The 18,894-nt window shown below is 44.3% G+C and overlaps 1 protein-coding gene and 1 pseudogene across 6 annotated transcripts in view; both read left to right on the top strand.

Moving 5' to 3' along the window:
* The first annotated feature begins 21 nt into the window (after positions 1 to 21).
* Positions 22 to 18,894, top strand: part of ASH2L (ASH2 like, histone lysine methyltransferase complex subunit) — a 38,163-nt gene continuing 19,290 nt past the window's right edge. Inside the window, exons 1-8 of one of the 6 annotated variants that reach the window (XM_068532209.1) lie at positions 22 to 105; positions 2,386 to 2,462; positions 4,812 to 4,877; positions 11,475 to 11,734; positions 12,437 to 12,503; positions 12,615 to 12,760; positions 15,686 to 15,774; positions 16,054 to 16,148. In XM_068532209.1, coding sequence (XP_068388310.1) covers positions 11,547 to 11,734; positions 12,437 to 12,503; positions 12,615 to 12,760; positions 15,686 to 15,774; positions 16,054 to 16,148 — 585 coding nt within the window. In that variant the 5' untranslated portion in view covers positions 22 to 105; positions 2,386 to 2,462; positions 4,812 to 4,877; positions 11,475 to 11,546. Of the gene's footprint in view, positions 106 to 2,385; positions 2,463 to 4,811; positions 4,878 to 5,831; positions 5,851 to 11,474; positions 11,735 to 12,057; positions 12,220 to 12,436; positions 12,504 to 12,608; positions 12,761 to 15,685; positions 15,775 to 16,053; positions 16,149 to 18,894 lie in introns of those variants that run through there. The other 5 variants (XM_068532206.1, XM_068532207.1, XM_068532208.1 and 2 more) reach the window with 5 other exon arrangements.
* Positions 58 to 1,743, top strand: LOC137756020 (proteasome subunit alpha type-1 pseudogene; annotated as a pseudogene).

Below are 18,894 nucleotides of genomic sequence, written 5' to 3'. Positions count from 1 at the left end.
GCGCGCCAAAGCCTCGCGGACGGTGGCTGGCGCGGCTCAGTAAGGTCCGCGGAATTGGCGAACTGTGTGGAAGGAGCGGAATCTGTAGAGCTCAGCAGCGGCGAGGTCTGTAGGTCCGAACAGGGGATGGTGACTCCAGGCCCCGGCCAACCTTGGGGAAGGGTGCGCGGTGGAGGCAGGACCGGGGACCGGCGATACGCGGCGATGGGGCCCTGGCATTATGAAACAGGAGGGCGGAGGGCTTCTGGCGATCCGATGTCCGATCCCTGCAATGCTCTTTTGTCGCCCTCACAGCTCCTGTCATGGCTTGGCCAGTTCGGGTCTCCCCCTGTAACTTATGAGGGTGCGGCGATGTTTTCCCAGATGTGGTCCCCGTGTAAGGTCTTTTAATACAAGTATTTATTGAGAGTCTGAGTGAATGGTCAGGCCTGGGGGCGGAGACCAGGAGTCCGGAGTCGTAGATCCAGGCTCACCCTTCCATAGGCATAGGACAGCCCTCCCCACCACCCCAAAAGAATTATCTGCCCATAATGTCAATAGTGTGCTATGGGGCAGCGCTGCTCGGTCCGCGGGTTTTCAGGAGGCCGAAGCCAGCCTCGCGCCGGAACCATGTTTCGCAATCAGTATGACAATGATGTAACTGTTTGGAGCCCTCAGGGCAGGATTCATCAAATTGAATATGCAATGGAAGCTATCAAACAAGGTTCAGCCACAGTTGGTCTGAAATCGAAAACCCATGCAGTGTTGGTTGCATTGAAGAGAGCACAGTCAGAACTTGCAGCTCATCAGAAAAAAATTCTCCATGTTGATAACCATATTGGTATCTCAACTGCGGGACTTACTGCTGATGCTAGATTGTTATGTAATTTTATGCGCCAGGAGTGTTTGGATTCCAGATTTGTATTTGACAGACCTCTTCCTGTGTCTCGTCTTGTATCTCTAATTGGAAGCAAAACTCAGATACCAACGCAACGATATGGCCGGAGACCATATGGTGTTGGGCTGCTTATTGCTGGTTATGATGATATGGGCCCTCACATTTTCCAAACTTGTCCATCTGCTAACTATTTTGACTGCAGAGTTATGTCCATTGGAGCCCGTTCTCAGTCAGCTCGTACTTAACTTGGAGAGACATATGTCAGAGTTTATGGAGTGCAATTTGAATGAACTGGTTAAGCATGGTCTGAGTGCCTTACGGGAGACACTTCCTGCAGAACAGGACCTAACTACAAAGAATGTTTCCATTGGAATTGTTGGTAAAGACTTGGAGTTTACGATTTATGATGATGATGATGTGTCTCCTTTCCTGGAAGGTCTTGAAGAAAGACCACAGAGAAAGACACAGCCTACTCAACCTGCTGATGAACCTGCAGAAAAGGCTGATGAACCAATGGAACATTAAATGATAAACCAGTCTATATATGTATTATCATACATGTAAGAATGCAGGAACACGTACTGATGACAATAACCTATACTTTGAACCAAAAGATGCAGAATGGTGGAATGGTGTGTTTTAGGAATCAGTCCAGATGTGAGTTTTTTCCAAGCAACTTCACCAAAACCATATAATGGGGTGCATTTTCTTTAAGAGCGTCTCTATAATCATTTTCTAGAAAGTATAGTTATCTGAACTAACGTTTTTATATGAAGAACATAGTGTCTTTGTGGTTTTAAAGACAACTGTGAAATAAAATTGTTTCACCTGCTGAAAAAAAAAAAATAGTGTGCTATGGAGAAACCTTGGATAGAGGCTGAGGACTGAAGAGAGGCTGAGGTTGTCACATGTACTCTCACTTCAGGTAGTCAGTCACATTTGCCAGACTCTTGTGTGGCCCTGCCCCTTTCCCAGAATCTGTAGCAGCCACACTGATACCATTGCTTGTCATGTCCTTGGGATGAGAAAACCTCGGGGGCTCCTGAAAGTCATAAACACAGGAAGGAGTGATTTAGGAGGATGACGTGGGAGAAGAGAACTTTAGGAAGAACAAAACTGTCCTCATGTGTTTGGGAAATGTGCCAGATGGAAAAGAGATAAGGTGTGCCATGGGGTGTACCATTCCAGAAGGCAGACTGGGACTGATGCGTGACAGGGAGTCAGATTCTGAATTTGATATAGACTGCTGTAGCAACTAGAAATGCCTAGATCTGTCTAGAGAGTGCTGGGTTTTCTGTCACTGCAAAGTTCATGTATAGGCTGATGACCACTGATTGGTGATATGATAGAGGGGAGTTGATGTAAAGGCTGCTCTAAGATATTGTGATCCTACACTACTTTTATGATTCTTTCCCAGAACTTGGAGCTCCTCGTTCGTTAGCTGAAGAGCTCCTTGGATGTCTGCTCTGACATGTTTCATCCATTTACATGTGCCACTCATTTTTCAGGTACAAAACAAAGAATCGCTTTGCACAAAGCCAGAAGGGATACATTGAAAGAATTATCAGAAAAGAATAATACATAGGTATGTATTTGCATTGACTTTCTCCAAATATTTGAGACAGGGTAGCTGGTTAGTGGCTGCTTTCTCATGCTCGAGCCCTTACAATGTGATCACCTCAGAATATCATAGGGATTGGAGCCTGTCTGAGCCTGTCTGTCTCTGCCCATGGCCCCTAGTTTCTTCTTGTCATTGCTTTAGATACTGTGTAAGGCCCTTCTCTTTTCCTCCTGCTCACAGCAGACATTGAGTAACCTCTAGTTATTACTGAGATGCATATTTCACAGTATAGTACTTTAGAAATGAGAAAGGTTTACTTATTGTGGAAACAAATGTAGGCTCCTGGGAGTGTTAGTGTCACTTGGTAATGTTTTCCCCAGGGCTGCCATGGTAACTGACGTTGCCTGGTTACTCCCTAAGTTTTGAAAAGAATTCTTCCTTGGATCTCAGGTGATAGTGGTACATTCCTTCATTCATTTATTCATTCAGTAAATATTTTCTGAGCACCATGTCTGTGCCAGGTACTTTTCATATGGACAGTGGACAAAACAGACAAAATTCCTGCCCTAGTGAACTGTATATTCTGATTTAATTGGCTTGGGGTGAGGCCTGGCCATTGGTAGTTTTTAAAATCTCTCCAGATGATTCTAATGTACAGCTAGATTTGAGAATCACAGTTATAAATGAAGCACTTTGGGAATTGCAAAGGCATTGCAGAAATAAAAAGTGGCTGTTGGTATTCCTTCACTATTCCTGCATTTTCCTTCCTGCATCAGGACTGTTGTACAAGTGCTGATCATTTTCTTTTCAGCGCTTTTTGCTGTTTGCCTAGACCCTTTATCCCTCTTTCTAACCTAACACCCTACCTCCTTCTTTTTCTTTTTTTTTAAGAGATATGCTCCCTGTACATTCACAGTAATTATTTTGGAATCTAGTCTTTGTTTTCAGATTCCTGGGGGATATTTTTCTTTCTTTTTTTTTTTTTTTAATTTTTATTTATTTATTTATTTATGGCTGCATTGAGTCTTCGTTTCTGTGCGAGGGCTTTTTCTCTTGTTGCGGCAAGTGGGGGCCACTCTTCATCGTGGTGCGCGGGCCTCTCACTATCGTGGCCTCTCTTGTTGTGGAGCACAGGCTCCAGACGCGCAGGCTCAGTAATTGTGGCTCACAGGCCTAGTTGCTCCGTGGCATGTGGGATCTTCCCAGACCAGGGCTCGAACCCGTGTCCCCTGCATTGGCAGGCAGATTCTCAACCACTGCGCCACCAGGGAAGCCCCAGAATTTTCATTTCTAATAAGTCCCCAGATGAGCCTGATGCTGCCAGTCCTGGGAATGCACTTTAAGAACTGCTGAGCTACATAATTTGACGACATCAGCTCTGCTCATCCAAGCCTATCACAGTAAACCTACATCCACGACAAGGGCCAGAGTGGAGAACCAGCCAGTCGGTGCCCCTGTGTCCTTGGATAGACAAAGACAGCTTGTTTCCAAACTTCTCAGATGCCAGAGGAGCCTGTTACTGAACCCTCTGGGCTGCTTTCCCCAGGGATTGGTGGCAACTTTGGCCTCACAGTGAGACAAGCCTCATTCATAGGAGAGAAATGCAGTACCATTCATCAACAAACATTTCTGAGTGCTTTCTATGTGCCAGCCACTGGGCTAGGTGTCTGGGATACATCAGTGAACAAAATAGATAAAAATCCCTACCCACGTGGAGATTTACCTCTTTCTAATAAAAGGAAGAATAGAACTCTTTTTAAATGTGTTGAGTAGGACCCAGATACCTGGTTACTGGAAGTAATCAGGAGTCTTTAGTCAACTCAGTTTATAAACACTAGAGATTAAGGACCAAGAGCTCCAGCAGAGACTAAAGGAATGCTCCAGTGAGATGAAACACCACAATAATTATCTTCATCTTTTGGACAATTACAAAGAACACAAAGTGCTTTGTTTTGCTTTATAGAGGATTAAAAAAACCACTGGGGCATGGGGTGAGGGGGGGAGAGCAGGGGGAACCCTAGGAATCTAGGGTTCTGGGCATCTAACCAACTGCACTTTTTTAGGAAAGTATCCAGAGACTTTTGGCAAAGGCTGGTACAGGGATGGGGCGTGCTTGTTTCTGTACAAGTTCTCTCCCTCAGACACTGAAGCCTTTGGGAGTCCAGAATCGTCTCTATAAAGTACAAATACAACTCTTCTGGAGGGCAAACACTTTCATCTTTGCCAGTGTCATGGATGTAATTCTTTTTTTTTTTAATGGATGTAATTCTTGGTCCACAGCTCAAGATGGCGAGGAATATAACTATCTTTTTATAACTGTTGACTAAAAAAAATGCACAACCTAAAAGCTGAGAATTATGTTTTATTTTGCAGACGAAACTGAGGACTTAAGCTCAGAAGCCAGCCTCTCAGATAGTTCTAAGGGACTGCTCTGAAGAGGTAAGGGAAGAGCCAGGGTATGTAGGAGTTTTGCAACAAAGACCCGGTAGTTGGAACATCAAAAGATTACTGTTGGGACTTCCCTGGTGGCACAGTGGTTAAGAATCCGCCTGCCAATGCAGGGGACACTGGTTCGAGCCCTGGTCCGGGAAGATCCCACATGCCGCGGAGCAACTAAGCCCATACGCCACAACTACTGAGCCTGCGCTCTAGAGCCCCTGAGCCACAACTGCTGAGCCCACATGCCACAACTACTGAAGCCCGAGTGCCTAGAGCCTGTGCTCTGCAACAAGAGAAGCCACCGCAATGAGAAGCCCATGCACCGCAACAAAGAGTAGCCCCCACTCGCCACAACTAGAGAAAAAAGCCTGTGCGCAGCAACGAAGACCCAACGCAGCCAAAAATGAAAAAATGAAAGATTCTTGTTAATTAAAGAAAACCAGACATCCCAAGTTAATGAATTTAGTGTGCTTTTCTGTGCATGGATGATGCAAGAGTCTGGGCTCACTGAAATCATTCCTTTGATATGCACCTTAGCTTAGCTATCTAGGGCCAGCATCCTGCTTTCTCCATCCTAAATCCCCTCAGGGTGCACAGCTGGGGTGGCTGTAGGAACTGATGGCTTGATGGCTGCAACTTCCTTTGTTTACTAATGTGGCAAGTGACATTTTTCATCCACATAATCCGACCTAATTTCTCTTTACATTTCTTTGTATAATCCAACACAGAATTTCTCGCGAACTGTGTTCCATTGGGGGCGGTACATCCAGGCTTCATTTGAGGCTCCTCTCTCTTCCTGGGGACAGGGATTCAGGTGTCAGGGTGGGGGCAGCTGGTGCTTGATGCTATCTATCCACTTAGGCATCCACCGAGCCTTCCCTGGTCCCACCTGGTATCCAGTTATGGGCCCACGTGTGTCATTGAAGCCTTGGCCCTTCAGCTCCTGCTGCTTCCTCCGCTACGTATGGACCAGGTTAGAGGACATGAGAGTCTTCCTGCCTCATCTGGGCCCCACCAGGGTACCCACATCTCCGCAAGGCTGAGTCCCAGTCTATCTGGACTTACTACATGGTCATGGCCCATCCCTTTCTCATCTCCTGGGTAATCTCTTCGTGTGGGAGGAAAAGCATTTACCCCAAACATCTTAGTTATGTGCAGCGTCCTTTCTGTTCTTCTAAGATTGTGTATTATAGGCTTTTTAAATTTTTATTTATTTAATTTTTGGCTGTGTTGGGTCTTCGTTTCTGTGTGAGGGCCTTCTCCAGCTCTGGCGAGCGGGGGCCACTCTTCATCGCGGTGCGCGGGCCTCTCACTGTCGCGGCCTCTCCCGTTGCGGAGCACAGGCTCCAGACACGCAGGCTCAGTAGTTGTGGCGCACGGGCCTAGTTGCTCCGCGGCATGTGGGATCTTCCCAGACCAGGACTCGAACCCGTGTCCCCTGCACTGGCAGGCGGACTCCCAACCACTGCGCCACCAGGGAAGCCCTATAGGCTTTTTTTTTTTTTGGCCGCACGGCTTGCGAGATCTTAGTTCCCCAGGGATCGAACCGGCGCCACCTGCAATGGAAGTGCAGAGCCCTAACCACTTGGCCACCACGTAAGTCCCTGTAAAGGCTATTTCTTTTTCATGCTGCGCTCTCTCCCGGAGGCACATTAGAACCACGTTGGGAAGCTTTTTTAACGCTCTCAGTTTCTGGATCCCTCTTTTACAGGGTTCAGTTATATTGTCCAAAGGGTATTGTCTTTTTTTAAGCACCCCAGGTGATTCTAATGCAAAGCCAGGGTTAAGCACTTTGTGGAAAGGGAGAGAGGGAAGGAGTGTGGCAATAAGACTAAAGAGGGAAAAGAGGGGAAATTTACGATTTCAGAACTCTTCTCCTACATCAAGTAATAGCTAAGCAGGGTTAGTTACTGTGAATTTTAAACAAAGCCCTGTTGTAACCAAGCAGGATGTTATGGGGCCTTCCCAGGACAGAACCCCTCCCCCATATCCTCTGCTTTAGCTCCTCTCTGAAGCACCTAGATAATAGTATCTGACGTACATTTCCTGAGTTGTTTTCCAGAGGCTAAAACCACCACCAAATGGAAGAAATTAACTACTTGATGACCATGAGCACATAGCCCCCAGACCTACTGGAGCCTAAGGATTGTTAACCCCTGTGACACCGCTCTGACCAATCAGAGAATTGTGCATGAGTATCCTGGGACTTCCCCTTCCTCATCTTGCCTTTAAAATTGCTTTCCTGGGGCTTCTCTGGTGGTCCAGTGACTAAGACTCTGTGCTCCCCATGTAGGGGGCCTGGGTTTGATCCCTGGTCAGGGAACTAGATCCCATATGCTGCAACTAAGACCTGGTACAACCAAATAAATAAATATTTTTTAAAAAATAAAAATGCTTTCCTTAAACCCATCTGGGAGTTCGCTCTTTTGAGCACTAGCTGCCTTGGACTCCTTTCTTGGTGCCCTGCAATAAATGCTACTCTTCCCTTCACCGCAACATCGTGTCAGTAGATTGGCTTTACTTCGGACCCAAGTTTGGCTCAGTAACACTGTTGAAAAGGAGCACATTAGAGAAGCTTGTGGGGAGGTGAAGTAGAGCTAGAAACACTCTGCTCCCTGCTACTCCAAGCGTGATCCTCAGACTAGCATTCTTGCCATCACCTGGGAGCTTGTTAGAAATGCAGAAATCTCAGGTCCCACCCCCAGATGTCTGGCTTCTGTGAAGTACTGCTTGAGCCACTCCAGCTGGCCCTCCATATCAACAGGGTCTGCATCTGTGGATTCAACCAATTGCAAATCAAAAACATATACTTTTTAAAATTCCAGATAATTCTAAAGAGCAAAACTTGAATATCTCATACAGCAGCAACTATTTACATAGCTCTTACATTGTATTAGGTATTATGGGTAACATAGAGATGATTTAAAGTGTACAGGAGGATTTGTGTAGGTTGTATGCATTTTAATAAGGGACTTAAGCATCTGAAGATTTTGGTTTTCTCAGGGGCCCTGGAGCCAATCCCCCTGATTCCAAGGGACGACTCTATTTTGCTAAGGGCAGGCTCCTGGGAGGAGGAAGAAGGTCTAATAGTGGGTTGTTAAGTGGTAGGAATTTCTGGAAAGCTTCATTCATTTCTGAGGGAACAGCAAGAAAATATTCATGCAAGAGGTGAGTGGGGGTGCTGACAGAGACATGTAAAATGGACACAGATTTGGGTCAGTTTCTGCAGAATTAGAATCCAGTTCAGTTCACATGTATCTCTGTTTTCTTTTTAAATGAGAAGAAAATCCTCAGTTCCTTAAGGGTCTGGACCATTTTTTCTCTGCTCAAAAGGTGACAGAAGTAATGTTGTTGAACCCAAGTTCACGTACCCAACACACAGTGAGGCCATACAAACCAAAACATCAGCGTTTGGAGCAGAGAAAGGTTTATTGCAGGGCCCAGCAAGGAGAATGGGCAGCTTGTGTTCAAAAGACCCAAACTCCCAGATGGTTTTCAGGGAAGAGTTTTTAAAGGCAACATCTGGGGTGATGGCTGTGGGGTGTGTCACTTTCTCCTGATTGGGCGGGGGTGAGGTAACAGTGGTGTTCCAGGGATGTCAATCATCAACTTTCTGGTTCCACCCAGTCTGGGGTCTCAGCAAGTAGTCACCATCCTCCACCTGGGTGGTGGGGTGGGGGGAGGTCTTAGTTCCTATAAAACAACCCAAAGATCTGTGTCAAATTGTTATGTATATCCCTTGAGGAGGAACTAGGACTGTGTTTCATGGCTGAACTGTTGTTTTTGACCGCTTTTCCTTTGCTTCTGCATTCCTTCACTTCTCTAATTAATAACTGCTTGAAACTGGTCTTTGGAACTCAGGGAAGGTCGAGGAGACTAAAGCCTTTTCCTGAAAAAAGAAGTGGGGGAGGGGAATTCCCTGGTAGTCCAGTGGTTAGGACCTTGCGCTTCCCCTGCACGGGGCACGGGGTTTTTTTGTTTTTTTTTTTTAACATAACAATCCATTTATTATCTATTTTATTTATGGCTGTGTTGGGTCTTTGTTTCTGTGCGAGGGCTTTCTCTAGTTACGGCAAGTGAGGGCCACTCCTCATCGCGGTGCGCGGGCCTCTCACTCTCGCGGCCTCTCTTGTTGCGGAGCACAAGCTCCAGACGCGCAGGCTCAGTAATTGTGGCTCACGGGCCTAGTTGCTCCGCGGCATGTGGGATCTTCCCAGGCCAGGGCTTGAACCCGTGTCCCCTGCATCGGCAGGCAGATTCTCAACCACTGCGCCACCAGGGAAGCCCAGGGGGCACGGGTTTGATCCCTGGTCGGGGAACTAAAATCTTGCTAAGCCACGCAGCACAGCCAAAATAAAAAAAAAGAAGCGGGGGTGGGGGAAGGGAAAGGCTTTTGTACCCTGGCAGTTTCAATCCCCCATTTCTCTGATGCTCCTCAGTCTTTAGGGGAACAGGTACAGGACAAGAAAGGGAGGGAGTAAAGTTTTGGATACAGAGGTTAACCATAAACTCGGCAGGGGAACTCGGTTTTGGGGGACTAGGTTTCAGATCATTCATGACTTTCATTTAAAATGCAGGTGCTGTCCAGGGTTCAATCCCCAGACCACTGCCCTTTGAAAACAATGCTATACCAGTGTTTTTCAAATTTGGGTCATCAAATCGATTTAGCGTGTCACTACTGGCATTAGAAAAAAAAAAAAAAAAAGATATAGGGAACTCCCTGGCAGTCCAGTGGTTAAGACTTGGCACTTCCATTGCCAGGGCCTGGGTTCAATCCCTGGTCGGGGAACTAAGATCCCACAAACCATGTGGTACCGCCAAAAAATCCCCCCAAAACAGGGACTTCCTTAGAGGTCCAGTGGTTAAGACTTTGCCTTCCAATGCAGAGGGTGCGGGTTCAATCCCTGGTCTGGGACCTAAGAGCCCACATGCCTTGTGGCCAAAAAACCAAAACATAAACAGAAGCAATAGCGTAACAAATTCAATAAAGACTTAAAAAAAAAAGGTCCACATAAAAAATAAAATCTTAAAAAACAAAATAAATAAAAACCACTGAAGAGTACACTTAAAAAAAACAAAAAACAAAAAATACATGAACAAGATTTCTTTAATAGCTGGAAATTTTACATCATCTTATTTCCATTCTTCTTCCTTTATAAAATAAAATGTAACATATATATATGCACCCACATATAAAAATATATAGGTAATACATATGTGTATATATCTATTTTTTAACTAGAAAGTCTAAATACTTCTCTGCAATAAAAATATGTATAAAAGTTGAAATTAAATTTTTGTATACTTTCTGTGACCATAAATCTCTAGTGTTAAAATATTTCTTCAGGGCTTCCCTGGTGGCGCAGTGGTTGAGAATCTGCCTGCCAACGCAGGGGACACAGGTTCGAGCCCTGGTCTGGGAAGATCCCACATGCCACGGAGCAACTGGGCCCGTGAGCCACAACTACTGAGCCTGCGCGTCTGGAGCCTGTGCTCCGCAACAAGAGAGGCCACAATAGTGAGAGGCCCGCACACCGCGATGAAGAGTGGCCCCACTTGCCGCAACTGGAGAAAGCCCTCGCACAGAAACGAAGACCCAACATGGTCAAAAATAAATAAATAATAATTTAAAATGAATATCTGCTTATATAAAAAAAAAATTTCTTCAGTCAATTATCAGTATACAACTGATCGAATAAACATAGTATACATTTTGATTACTAAACATAAAAATTAAAATTGTATTAGAGATGCAATTCTTAATGAGACTGAGGATTAGATTTTCAATTAATCCATATATCCATGAATATCACTATTTCTAGAATGAGACAGGTTCAGCATCAATTCTATTCCTATTTTCCGTGCTTATAGATGTAAGAGCTGACAATCTTTGTTTACATAAACAAGCAGATTCCCATTTAGAAATCAGTTCAACTCAATTCTTTCAACGACTTAAAAGTTCTATGCCAAATCACATGGCGATCTATTACCAATTACTTTTGTTGTTGTTGTTTTGTTTTGGCCGTGTTGTGCGGCTTGCGGGGATCTCAGTTCCCTGACCAGGGACTGAACCTGGGCCTCCACAGTGAAAGCGCTGAATGCTAACCACTAGACCACCACGGAATTCCCCAATTACTTTTTTGATTTAAATTTTCAATTAACTTTAAAGTCACAAAACTAAGCCGCCCATCTCTAGACGCCACTAGGAAACCTGATCAAAGTGGCAGATCACGAGGGCAGTACAACAAACTACTTCTGGGGCGGGAAGACGTTTCCCACGTCTAACGGTGAGGAACGCCTGCAATGCACATCACAGCGTTCAAAGACTCTAGGCTGTCAGCGCTCTCAAGGCGCCTCATCTGCGCGGTGATTTCGTCCCGGTCACGAAAATGCGCAGCGTCCACCCTGAAATGAAGTGAGTCCTAGAGGAAATCCAACTAGTAATCACACCTCCCCCGCCTTCACGTGGCTTGGTCTGTAGCTACCCAGCCCCGAGGCCCCGCCCACCTCTGTCTGCCCTCCCGACCTTAAAGCGGGCTTAGAGAGCGCCTTCCCTTGGCAGGCGGTGTACTCAATGAGAGTCTTTACTATTTGAAGGTTAGAGGGCCAGTGAGCAACTCGCGCGAGACGCAGATAGTATTCTCGCGAGAAGTCTAGGAGGTGGCAGTGATGGCGGCGGCGGGAACCGTACCTGGCCCGGGAGTGAATGCAGGACCCGGCCCGGCAGTGGCTGCAAATGCAACACCGGCAGAAGAAGGGGAAACGAAACCGGTAGTAGCGGTAGCAGCCGCTCCGGCCGGGGAGGGGACGTCTGCTGCTCCAGCCGCGGAGCCTGGCTCTGGAGAGGCCGAAAGCGGGTGAGACGTCCTGCAGCCCGAGGAGGACACAGGGAGGGAGGGAGGGAGGGGGGGGAGGGGGAAGGGAGGGAGGGAGGGAGGGGGGGGGAGGGGGGAGGGAGGCCCGCCCCTCTCAGAATCCCGCGGCTCCCGGGAGCCCTCCTGCCCGCCCCTTCCGAACCCAGGTCCTGTGGCCAACGGCTTGCCCTGCTCCCTCCCGGACCTTAGTCCCGCCAACCGCTTGGCCTGTCCCCTCTGAACTGTATCTCGGGCTACGCCTCTTTCGCACCTTTTAGGCCAAGTTTCTCCTCCTACCTCCCGGCCCTTGCACCCCCGCAGGGTGCTGATAGGTCACTTTCTAGCAGGAACCCTTCAAAAATTCCAGAGAGGAAACCACTTTGCGCTGCCAGACTGGCGGAAGTAATGGTCCCTCTGAAAACAGAGAGGAAAAGCTGCATCTCTGCGAACCTCCCCCAGGACCGGTTCAATCCCCTGTAGACTTGTCTGTAAGGGCCGATTAGGTTTCCTTGATGCCCCATGGGCTTGCGTTTATCTTGGCCGCATTCTTCCTAATGCTGGGCATCCAGTCTGAGAACAGTCTTTGCTGAAAAAAGTAGGAGTGTGACGTTCAGCTGTACTTTGATCATCATCTTTGAGAATAGGCATTTTCAGGTGTGTTTCTCTTGAAAATTCTTCTTTCTGAGTGCTTTCCTTATTTTACAGGGATGCAAACTCCGTTGATGTAAGTGGTGGCTTGGAGACAGAATCCTCTAATGGAAAGGATACACTAGTAAGTATTTTGGATGTTTGCAAAGCAAAATAGGGTTGGTTTTTAAAGTTTTTAAGCGAATCAAAAAATCAGGTCAACTAACTTGATTCTCTCATGGCTCTGTGGACACAGGAAGGTGCTGGGGATACTTCAGAGGTGATGGATACTCAGGCGGGCTCCGTGGATGAAGAGAATGGTCGCCAGTTGGGAGAGGTGGAGCTGCAGTGTGGAATATGTACCAAATGGTTCACAGCAGACACCTTTGGCATAGATACCTCGTGAGTATTTTTCATAGACTTTCTAAGAAGCACTTTGTAAATACTAGATCTCAACACGTCCAACAGTTGAATAGTCAGCGTGTAGGCAAATGTAAATGCGTAGTATTTCCTGTGTCTCCTGATCCCTGTTCAGTGAGTAGTAGGATTTGAATCAGGAATTGTCTTAATAGCCTGAGCATGTCTTCTGTCTACTAAGGGCAAGCCCTTAACAGGTATAATGATAGTTATTATCGCTGTTTTTGCACTTAGGACCTGGATAGGAGACAAACCATGTAATTACAAAGCATTAAATAAACAAATTTGAGACAATATCATTTAAACCTTGTATTGGGTATTGTGGATTTGGGGGAAAGGGTTGGTGTATATGGTGGAAAAAGCCTGATGTCAAAAATTTGAGATGGCCAGTCCTCTTCATGCTTGAGCCATCCTCTTTTTCCTTTTGATTTCTAATCCACTCCCTTTAGGTGTCCTGAATTCTCTCCTCAGCAAAACCAATTTCCAGTCTTTACACCTCTTCTAGTGAATTAAAATCATTTTATGAACGATTGAGAATGAAAGGCTCCTTTACTTATTCTGGGGATTTGGTCAACAGCTAGCAAGGCAGCATTACTGACTCACTGTCTATGGAAATAACTATACTGCTGCCTCTGGGGTGTTCTTTATGGTCCGTATTATACAAATAAATTTAGATAAGACTGTCTCAGAATAGGGCTGCGTTGTTGATTCTGAAATTAATCCCCCTTGGATGGGTTTGTGAAGAAACAACCTTCCTTTATAATTTGATGACTGCTTTCTAGTTAAAAAGTTAAAGAAATACTAATGTTCTGATTAATATGTGACTGGTGAGCAAGGATAGAATGTTTAAAAAAGAAAGAAAATTATTGAAGGATCAGGAATAAGTGATCTTGGTAGAAAGACCTATAGGGAAAATATATAAGCTGGTCAGTTAGAAAAGACCTAAAATTGGGCCACTTTGGCCAGGGAGAATTTGTTTGGATAAACAGGGCCTAGGAAAGGAGATTTATCAGAGTGATAATGTGGAACAATCCAGCAGTGAATCAAACCACAGTTCAGAGGTTTGGTAGAGACCAGTTTGTACCTGAATTTGAGAAGTTATACCTAAAACCCAGCAGGTGGGACAGATTATCGTTTATGGCTGAGATGGAGGAAGTGAGTGAGCTAGCAGGGTATGAAAAAGGCTGCTCTAAACACCTGATTGTAGTTGAATTAGGTAACTATATACCTGCCTATCTCTTCTGTAAGTGAGCTTATCACAATGGACTGTTTAATGGAAGGGGCTCTAGAGAGAGGCAAAGGTAAGGGAACTCGATCTTAACAGTCATAAGGATATTTCTTAATTCCTTGAGTGGTGGCAGTAGACACACACTTGGGAACATCTCTTTAAGGATACCTTAAACCAGTTTCAGCAAAGTCCAAGATAAGCCTGCCTTTATTTTGATTTCTTCTCTTCCAACTTAAACCAGTCTTTTGTTTTTCTTTTACTTTCTCCTTTTCAGGACCAGGCTCTCCCTATACTTTTCCAGTCACCCAGTAGAGCCACCACACTTCTCTAATGCATGGTTCCTGTTAGCCCTCAGTCTCTCCCTCCACCAGTTTCTTCCCCTCTGCCTTCAAACAGGCCTTCTCTTGCCCCTAGCTCACCTCTTAGGAGATTTCCTCTGTGGTACAAGCAGTCTTAGTGGTTAGGACTCCTTTTATTTCATGCCCGCCCCCATCAAATCAGCTACCAAGCTTGACCAATTTTTTTTCTTCTTGTACACTTGCTTGTCCTTTCCATTTTTATTGTTTCACTCGAGGTGAGGGCTTTTTTTTTTTTTTAACCTTCTGCTGGAACTGCTACAGAAGCTTCTTCCGTATTCCCGTTTCTAATCTCTTCCTCCCTTCAGACCCATCCTGTCACCAAACTTACTGCTTTCACAAGGTGGCTTCCCCTTCAAGATGTTCCTGTTACCCACAGAGAAGATCCACTTCCACGGGCATGTAAGGCCTCTTGTACTTCTTACCTTTCAAGCCTTATCTTTTACCATACCCCCAACAACTCCCCTCCCTTGGCCAAACTTGTGTACACCAGTTTGCCCCTTTGCCTCCTAGTTTGCACTTTCTCATCTCTACACAAAATAGTTTGCCTGTAGAAAAGAAGACCAACTCATCTTTCCAAATCCTAATTTGTGTCCTCAAAAAATCTTCCCTAACTCTTAAATCTGAAGTTACTACTTGGGTCCTTTGAACTCTTAAATAAGACTATCATCTGTAGGATTCATTTGGTAATGAGGCAAGTAATGTTTTGTGACTTCTGTGTTGTTCTTGAATAATTATTTACATTTTAAAATTAATCTTTTTATACTTGTCTGCCCTTTCCAACAATGGTATTGGCACTTAACAAAGATACTTGAATATAATATAAATACAGATATTTAAATGTAAAGATATTTAAAGAGACTACTTTGTCTTCTTCCACAAGTCGCCTGGTATACTCTTTTAGGTGCTTAAAAACTATAGTAAACTAGCTTCGATAGGGCTCAGGTCAGAACCTTGCAGATGCCGAATTATCAACTATAGTGGATGATGTCTTACTAAATTTTTGTGACAGAAAAATCCAGGTATTTGTAAAAAATATGAGCCCTGTTTTGGTGACCTTTCGTTTTTTTTGACCCTGCTGCGCAGCATGTGGGATTTTAGTTCCCTGACCAGGGACTGAACCCACGCCCCCTGCAATGGGAGCGTGGAACCCTAACCACTGGACCGCCAGGGAATTCCCTTGGTGACCTTTTTAAGTTTTAAGAGTATATTAATACATTAGCGTTATTATGTAACTTTCACTGAGGGAAAGGATCCCTGTTGATTTACTTCTCATAAGTGTGTGTTCAGAACTTCACTAATTTGCACAATTTGGCTGTTCTCCAGATCCTGTCTACCTTTCATGACCAACTACAGTTTCCACTGCAATGTATGCCATCATAGTGGGAATACCTACTTCCTCCGGAAGCAAGCAAGTAAGGACAAACTCCAGAGTACTGCAAAGTGACTGTCCTCTGGTTAGCTGGCAGAGGAAAGGGATTTGGGCTCAGCCGAATCAGGGAACCTTTGCTTGGTAACTGGTAGAAGTTACCTTGGGGCTTAGCTGAATAATTGCTGTTGTCCATTTCAGATCAAATGATGACTCTATTCTTTGCTGTTGTAGTTGTTAATCTGTGGACCACCTAGTTGAATATTCTTTTGGTAACAGGGATATATTACTACAGGTAACTTTTTCTTCCTTTTTGTTTTTATAGACTTGAAAGAAATGTGCCTTAGTGCTTTGGCCAACCTAACCTGGCAGTCCCGAACACAGGATGAACATCCGAAAACCATGTTCTCCAAAGATAAGGTAGAGATAGAATTATTGTAATTGCAATTATGCCAAAGAATCAGGAGGAACTTCTAAATACAGTGGACCCTTAAACAGCATGGGTTTGAACTTCACTGGTCCATTTATATGCAGATTTTTTTCACTAAGTACATCCTACAGTACTACACATTTCAAGGTTGGTTGAATCCTTGGATGTAGAACCACGAATACAGAGGGCTGACTGTAAACCTACATGAGGATTTTTGACTGTGTAGACAGTCGGTGCCCCTAACCCCAGAGCTGTTCAGGGGTCAACTGTACAGTCTAACAATAAGTTCTTTCCCCCCAAGTTTTATGAATATATGACTAATTCAGTGGTTATTTTGTTCTCATTTCATGTGATTTACTAACTTCCTAGTGTGTGCTCATTGTGTCATTGGCTTAGCTATTAGAAGGATGAATCCTTATATTAAAAAAGAGTGTATTTAAAAAAGAAAGAAAGATGAATCCTTAAATAGTTTTGATTGGCTTTATAGAAACAAACAACTGTCTGTCCCACAGTTAATAATCAGACCTTGAGGTGAACCTTCTCAGCTTAGTTTGAGCTGTTTTTATGGATGCCAATCACAGATTTTGTCAGGGGAAAAGGCCAGTTTATTAAGAAGATTCATCCTTTATTGTTAAACTGGAAAACCACATGACTAAAGTCAGGACTCAGAATTAGATGATCAGCCCATCCGTGAGTCTTTCCTACTGTGACGGTAAAAAAAAATATGAGTTAAGTAAATTTTACAACTTTGGAGTTTACACTGTGACCTGGTATACATGCATATGTACCCACTCTCATTTAAAACTGAGGCACCCTCTGATCTTTTCCCTCTGCATGCTGATATTTTCTATTCTAGTCAATGCTAGTATTGACCTACAAAATTGATTTTATACCCTACTAATTGATTGCAGCCTACAGTTTGAAAGACACTGGTTGGGGAATTCCCTGGCTGTCCAGTGGTTAGGACTTGGAGCTTCCATTGCAGGGGCCACGCTTCCACTGCAGGGAGCACGGGTTCGATCCCTGGTTGAGGAATTAAGATCCTGCAAGCCGTGCGGCCAGGCCAAAAAAAAAAGAAAGAAAGACACTGGTTGGTATAGGGTATTTAGTGAGACAAATATATTCAGGATCAGACTGACCAGGGCCTTTTCTACTAAACAGAGAGGTTAGGACTTAATCCTAAGCCGGAGGAGTCAGCAGAGGGTCCCCCTCCCCCTGCCTCACCCCCCCAACCTTTTTTCCTGCATTAAAAAGAATGCATTTAAATAGAGGTGTGCTGTGATTAGGTTTGCCTCTTAGTTTTTTTTTCTCTAAATTGTTATTCTGAATTTTTCAAATATATAGAAAAATTCAAATAGTACAATAAACATCTGTTTATTATTTATCTAGATTTGCCAGCTGTTACCATTTTGCTGTGTTTGCTTTATCTCCCCATGTCTGTATATTACCCCTAAGCTTACGTGAGACTAAATTGTAGTTATTACACTTTACCCAATATTCTCTCATAACCACAGTACAGTGATCATACTGAAAAAACTTAATGTCGATGCAATACAACTATCTTATATATACAATTTATATTTTTGTGTATTGAGTGTATTTTTCTCAGTATTTTTATTGTCTAAATAGTATCTGTCATAGCTTTTTCTTCTATCCAGCACCTGATCAAGGATCACACATTAAATTTAGTTGTAATGTCTCTTTTATCTCTAGAATAGTTCCTTTATTTTACTTTGTTTTTTTAGTCTGCTATAACATTTGAAATTTTGAAGAGCCTAGACCGTTGTTTGCCATGATGCTCCTCAATTTGCATTTATCTGATTATTTCCTTATGATTAGGTTCGGGTTAAACATTTTTGGCAAGAATATTATGTAGATAGTGTGTGTTTTTCTGTGTATCACATCAGGAGGCATAAGATATTGCTTTGTTTTATTATTAGTGATCCTAAATTTGACTACTGGGGTAAAGAGGTTATTTATTAGTCGTCCTGAATTTAACTACTTGATGTTTCCATTGTAATTATTAAGTAATTTATGGGGTAATACATGGAGTTTGCGTGAACCCTTTCAAGCAGTGGTTGTAGCAGCCATTGACTGTCCTAGCCTGAAGCAGTTAATAGAATGGTCATTGTAAACAGAATACATTTACTGGTTTACAATTCTTCCGTGAAGAAGAGTCCTCCCCCCCACCGTTGTTGTTGTTGTTTTTAATTTTAAGAATCACTGATTTTTATAGTCCATTATGGGATTTCTGGATTTCTGATGCTCAGATTTGACCAGTGTAGACCCATCCCGGCTGACTCCTGACACTTTTTGATATGTCCCTCTTCAGTCTTTGAACTTTTCCTTACTTTCTGGAACAACAAAACATCCCAGTCTTCCCTTGTGCTTTGCCTGATTCAACCTGGTTCCTTTTAGAAAAGATTTGGAACTGATTCTGGTGGAAGGTGTTAGTGGCGGACAAACTCTGGCTGGGGGAGGTGGCCTAGGATGGGGGAAAGTTGGTGCCAGAGGATCAAGCTCAGAGATTATTTTAGTCATGCAAGCAGGAACTGGCGAGGACCACAGTCAAAGCAGTGGGGGTGGAAAGGAGCCCTGATTGGTGAAAAGTTTCTGAAATTTAAAAATTCATTTAGTGGGACTTCCCTGGTGGTCCAGTGGTTAAGAATCTGCTGTTCCAGTTCAGGGAACACGGGTTTGATCCCTGGTTAGGGAACTAAGATCCCACATGCCGCT

This window comes from Eschrichtius robustus, chromosome 21 (genome assembly GCF_028021215.1).
Source record: "Eschrichtius robustus isolate mEscRob2 chromosome 21, mEscRob2.pri, whole genome shotgun sequence".
In the NCBI taxonomy this organism is placed as follows: domain Eukaryota; kingdom Metazoa; phylum Chordata; class Mammalia; order Artiodactyla; family Eschrichtiidae; genus Eschrichtius; species Eschrichtius robustus.
The sequence above is the reverse complement of the archived record's forward strand: the minus strand, read 5'-3'. Positions and strand labels throughout refer to the sequence as shown.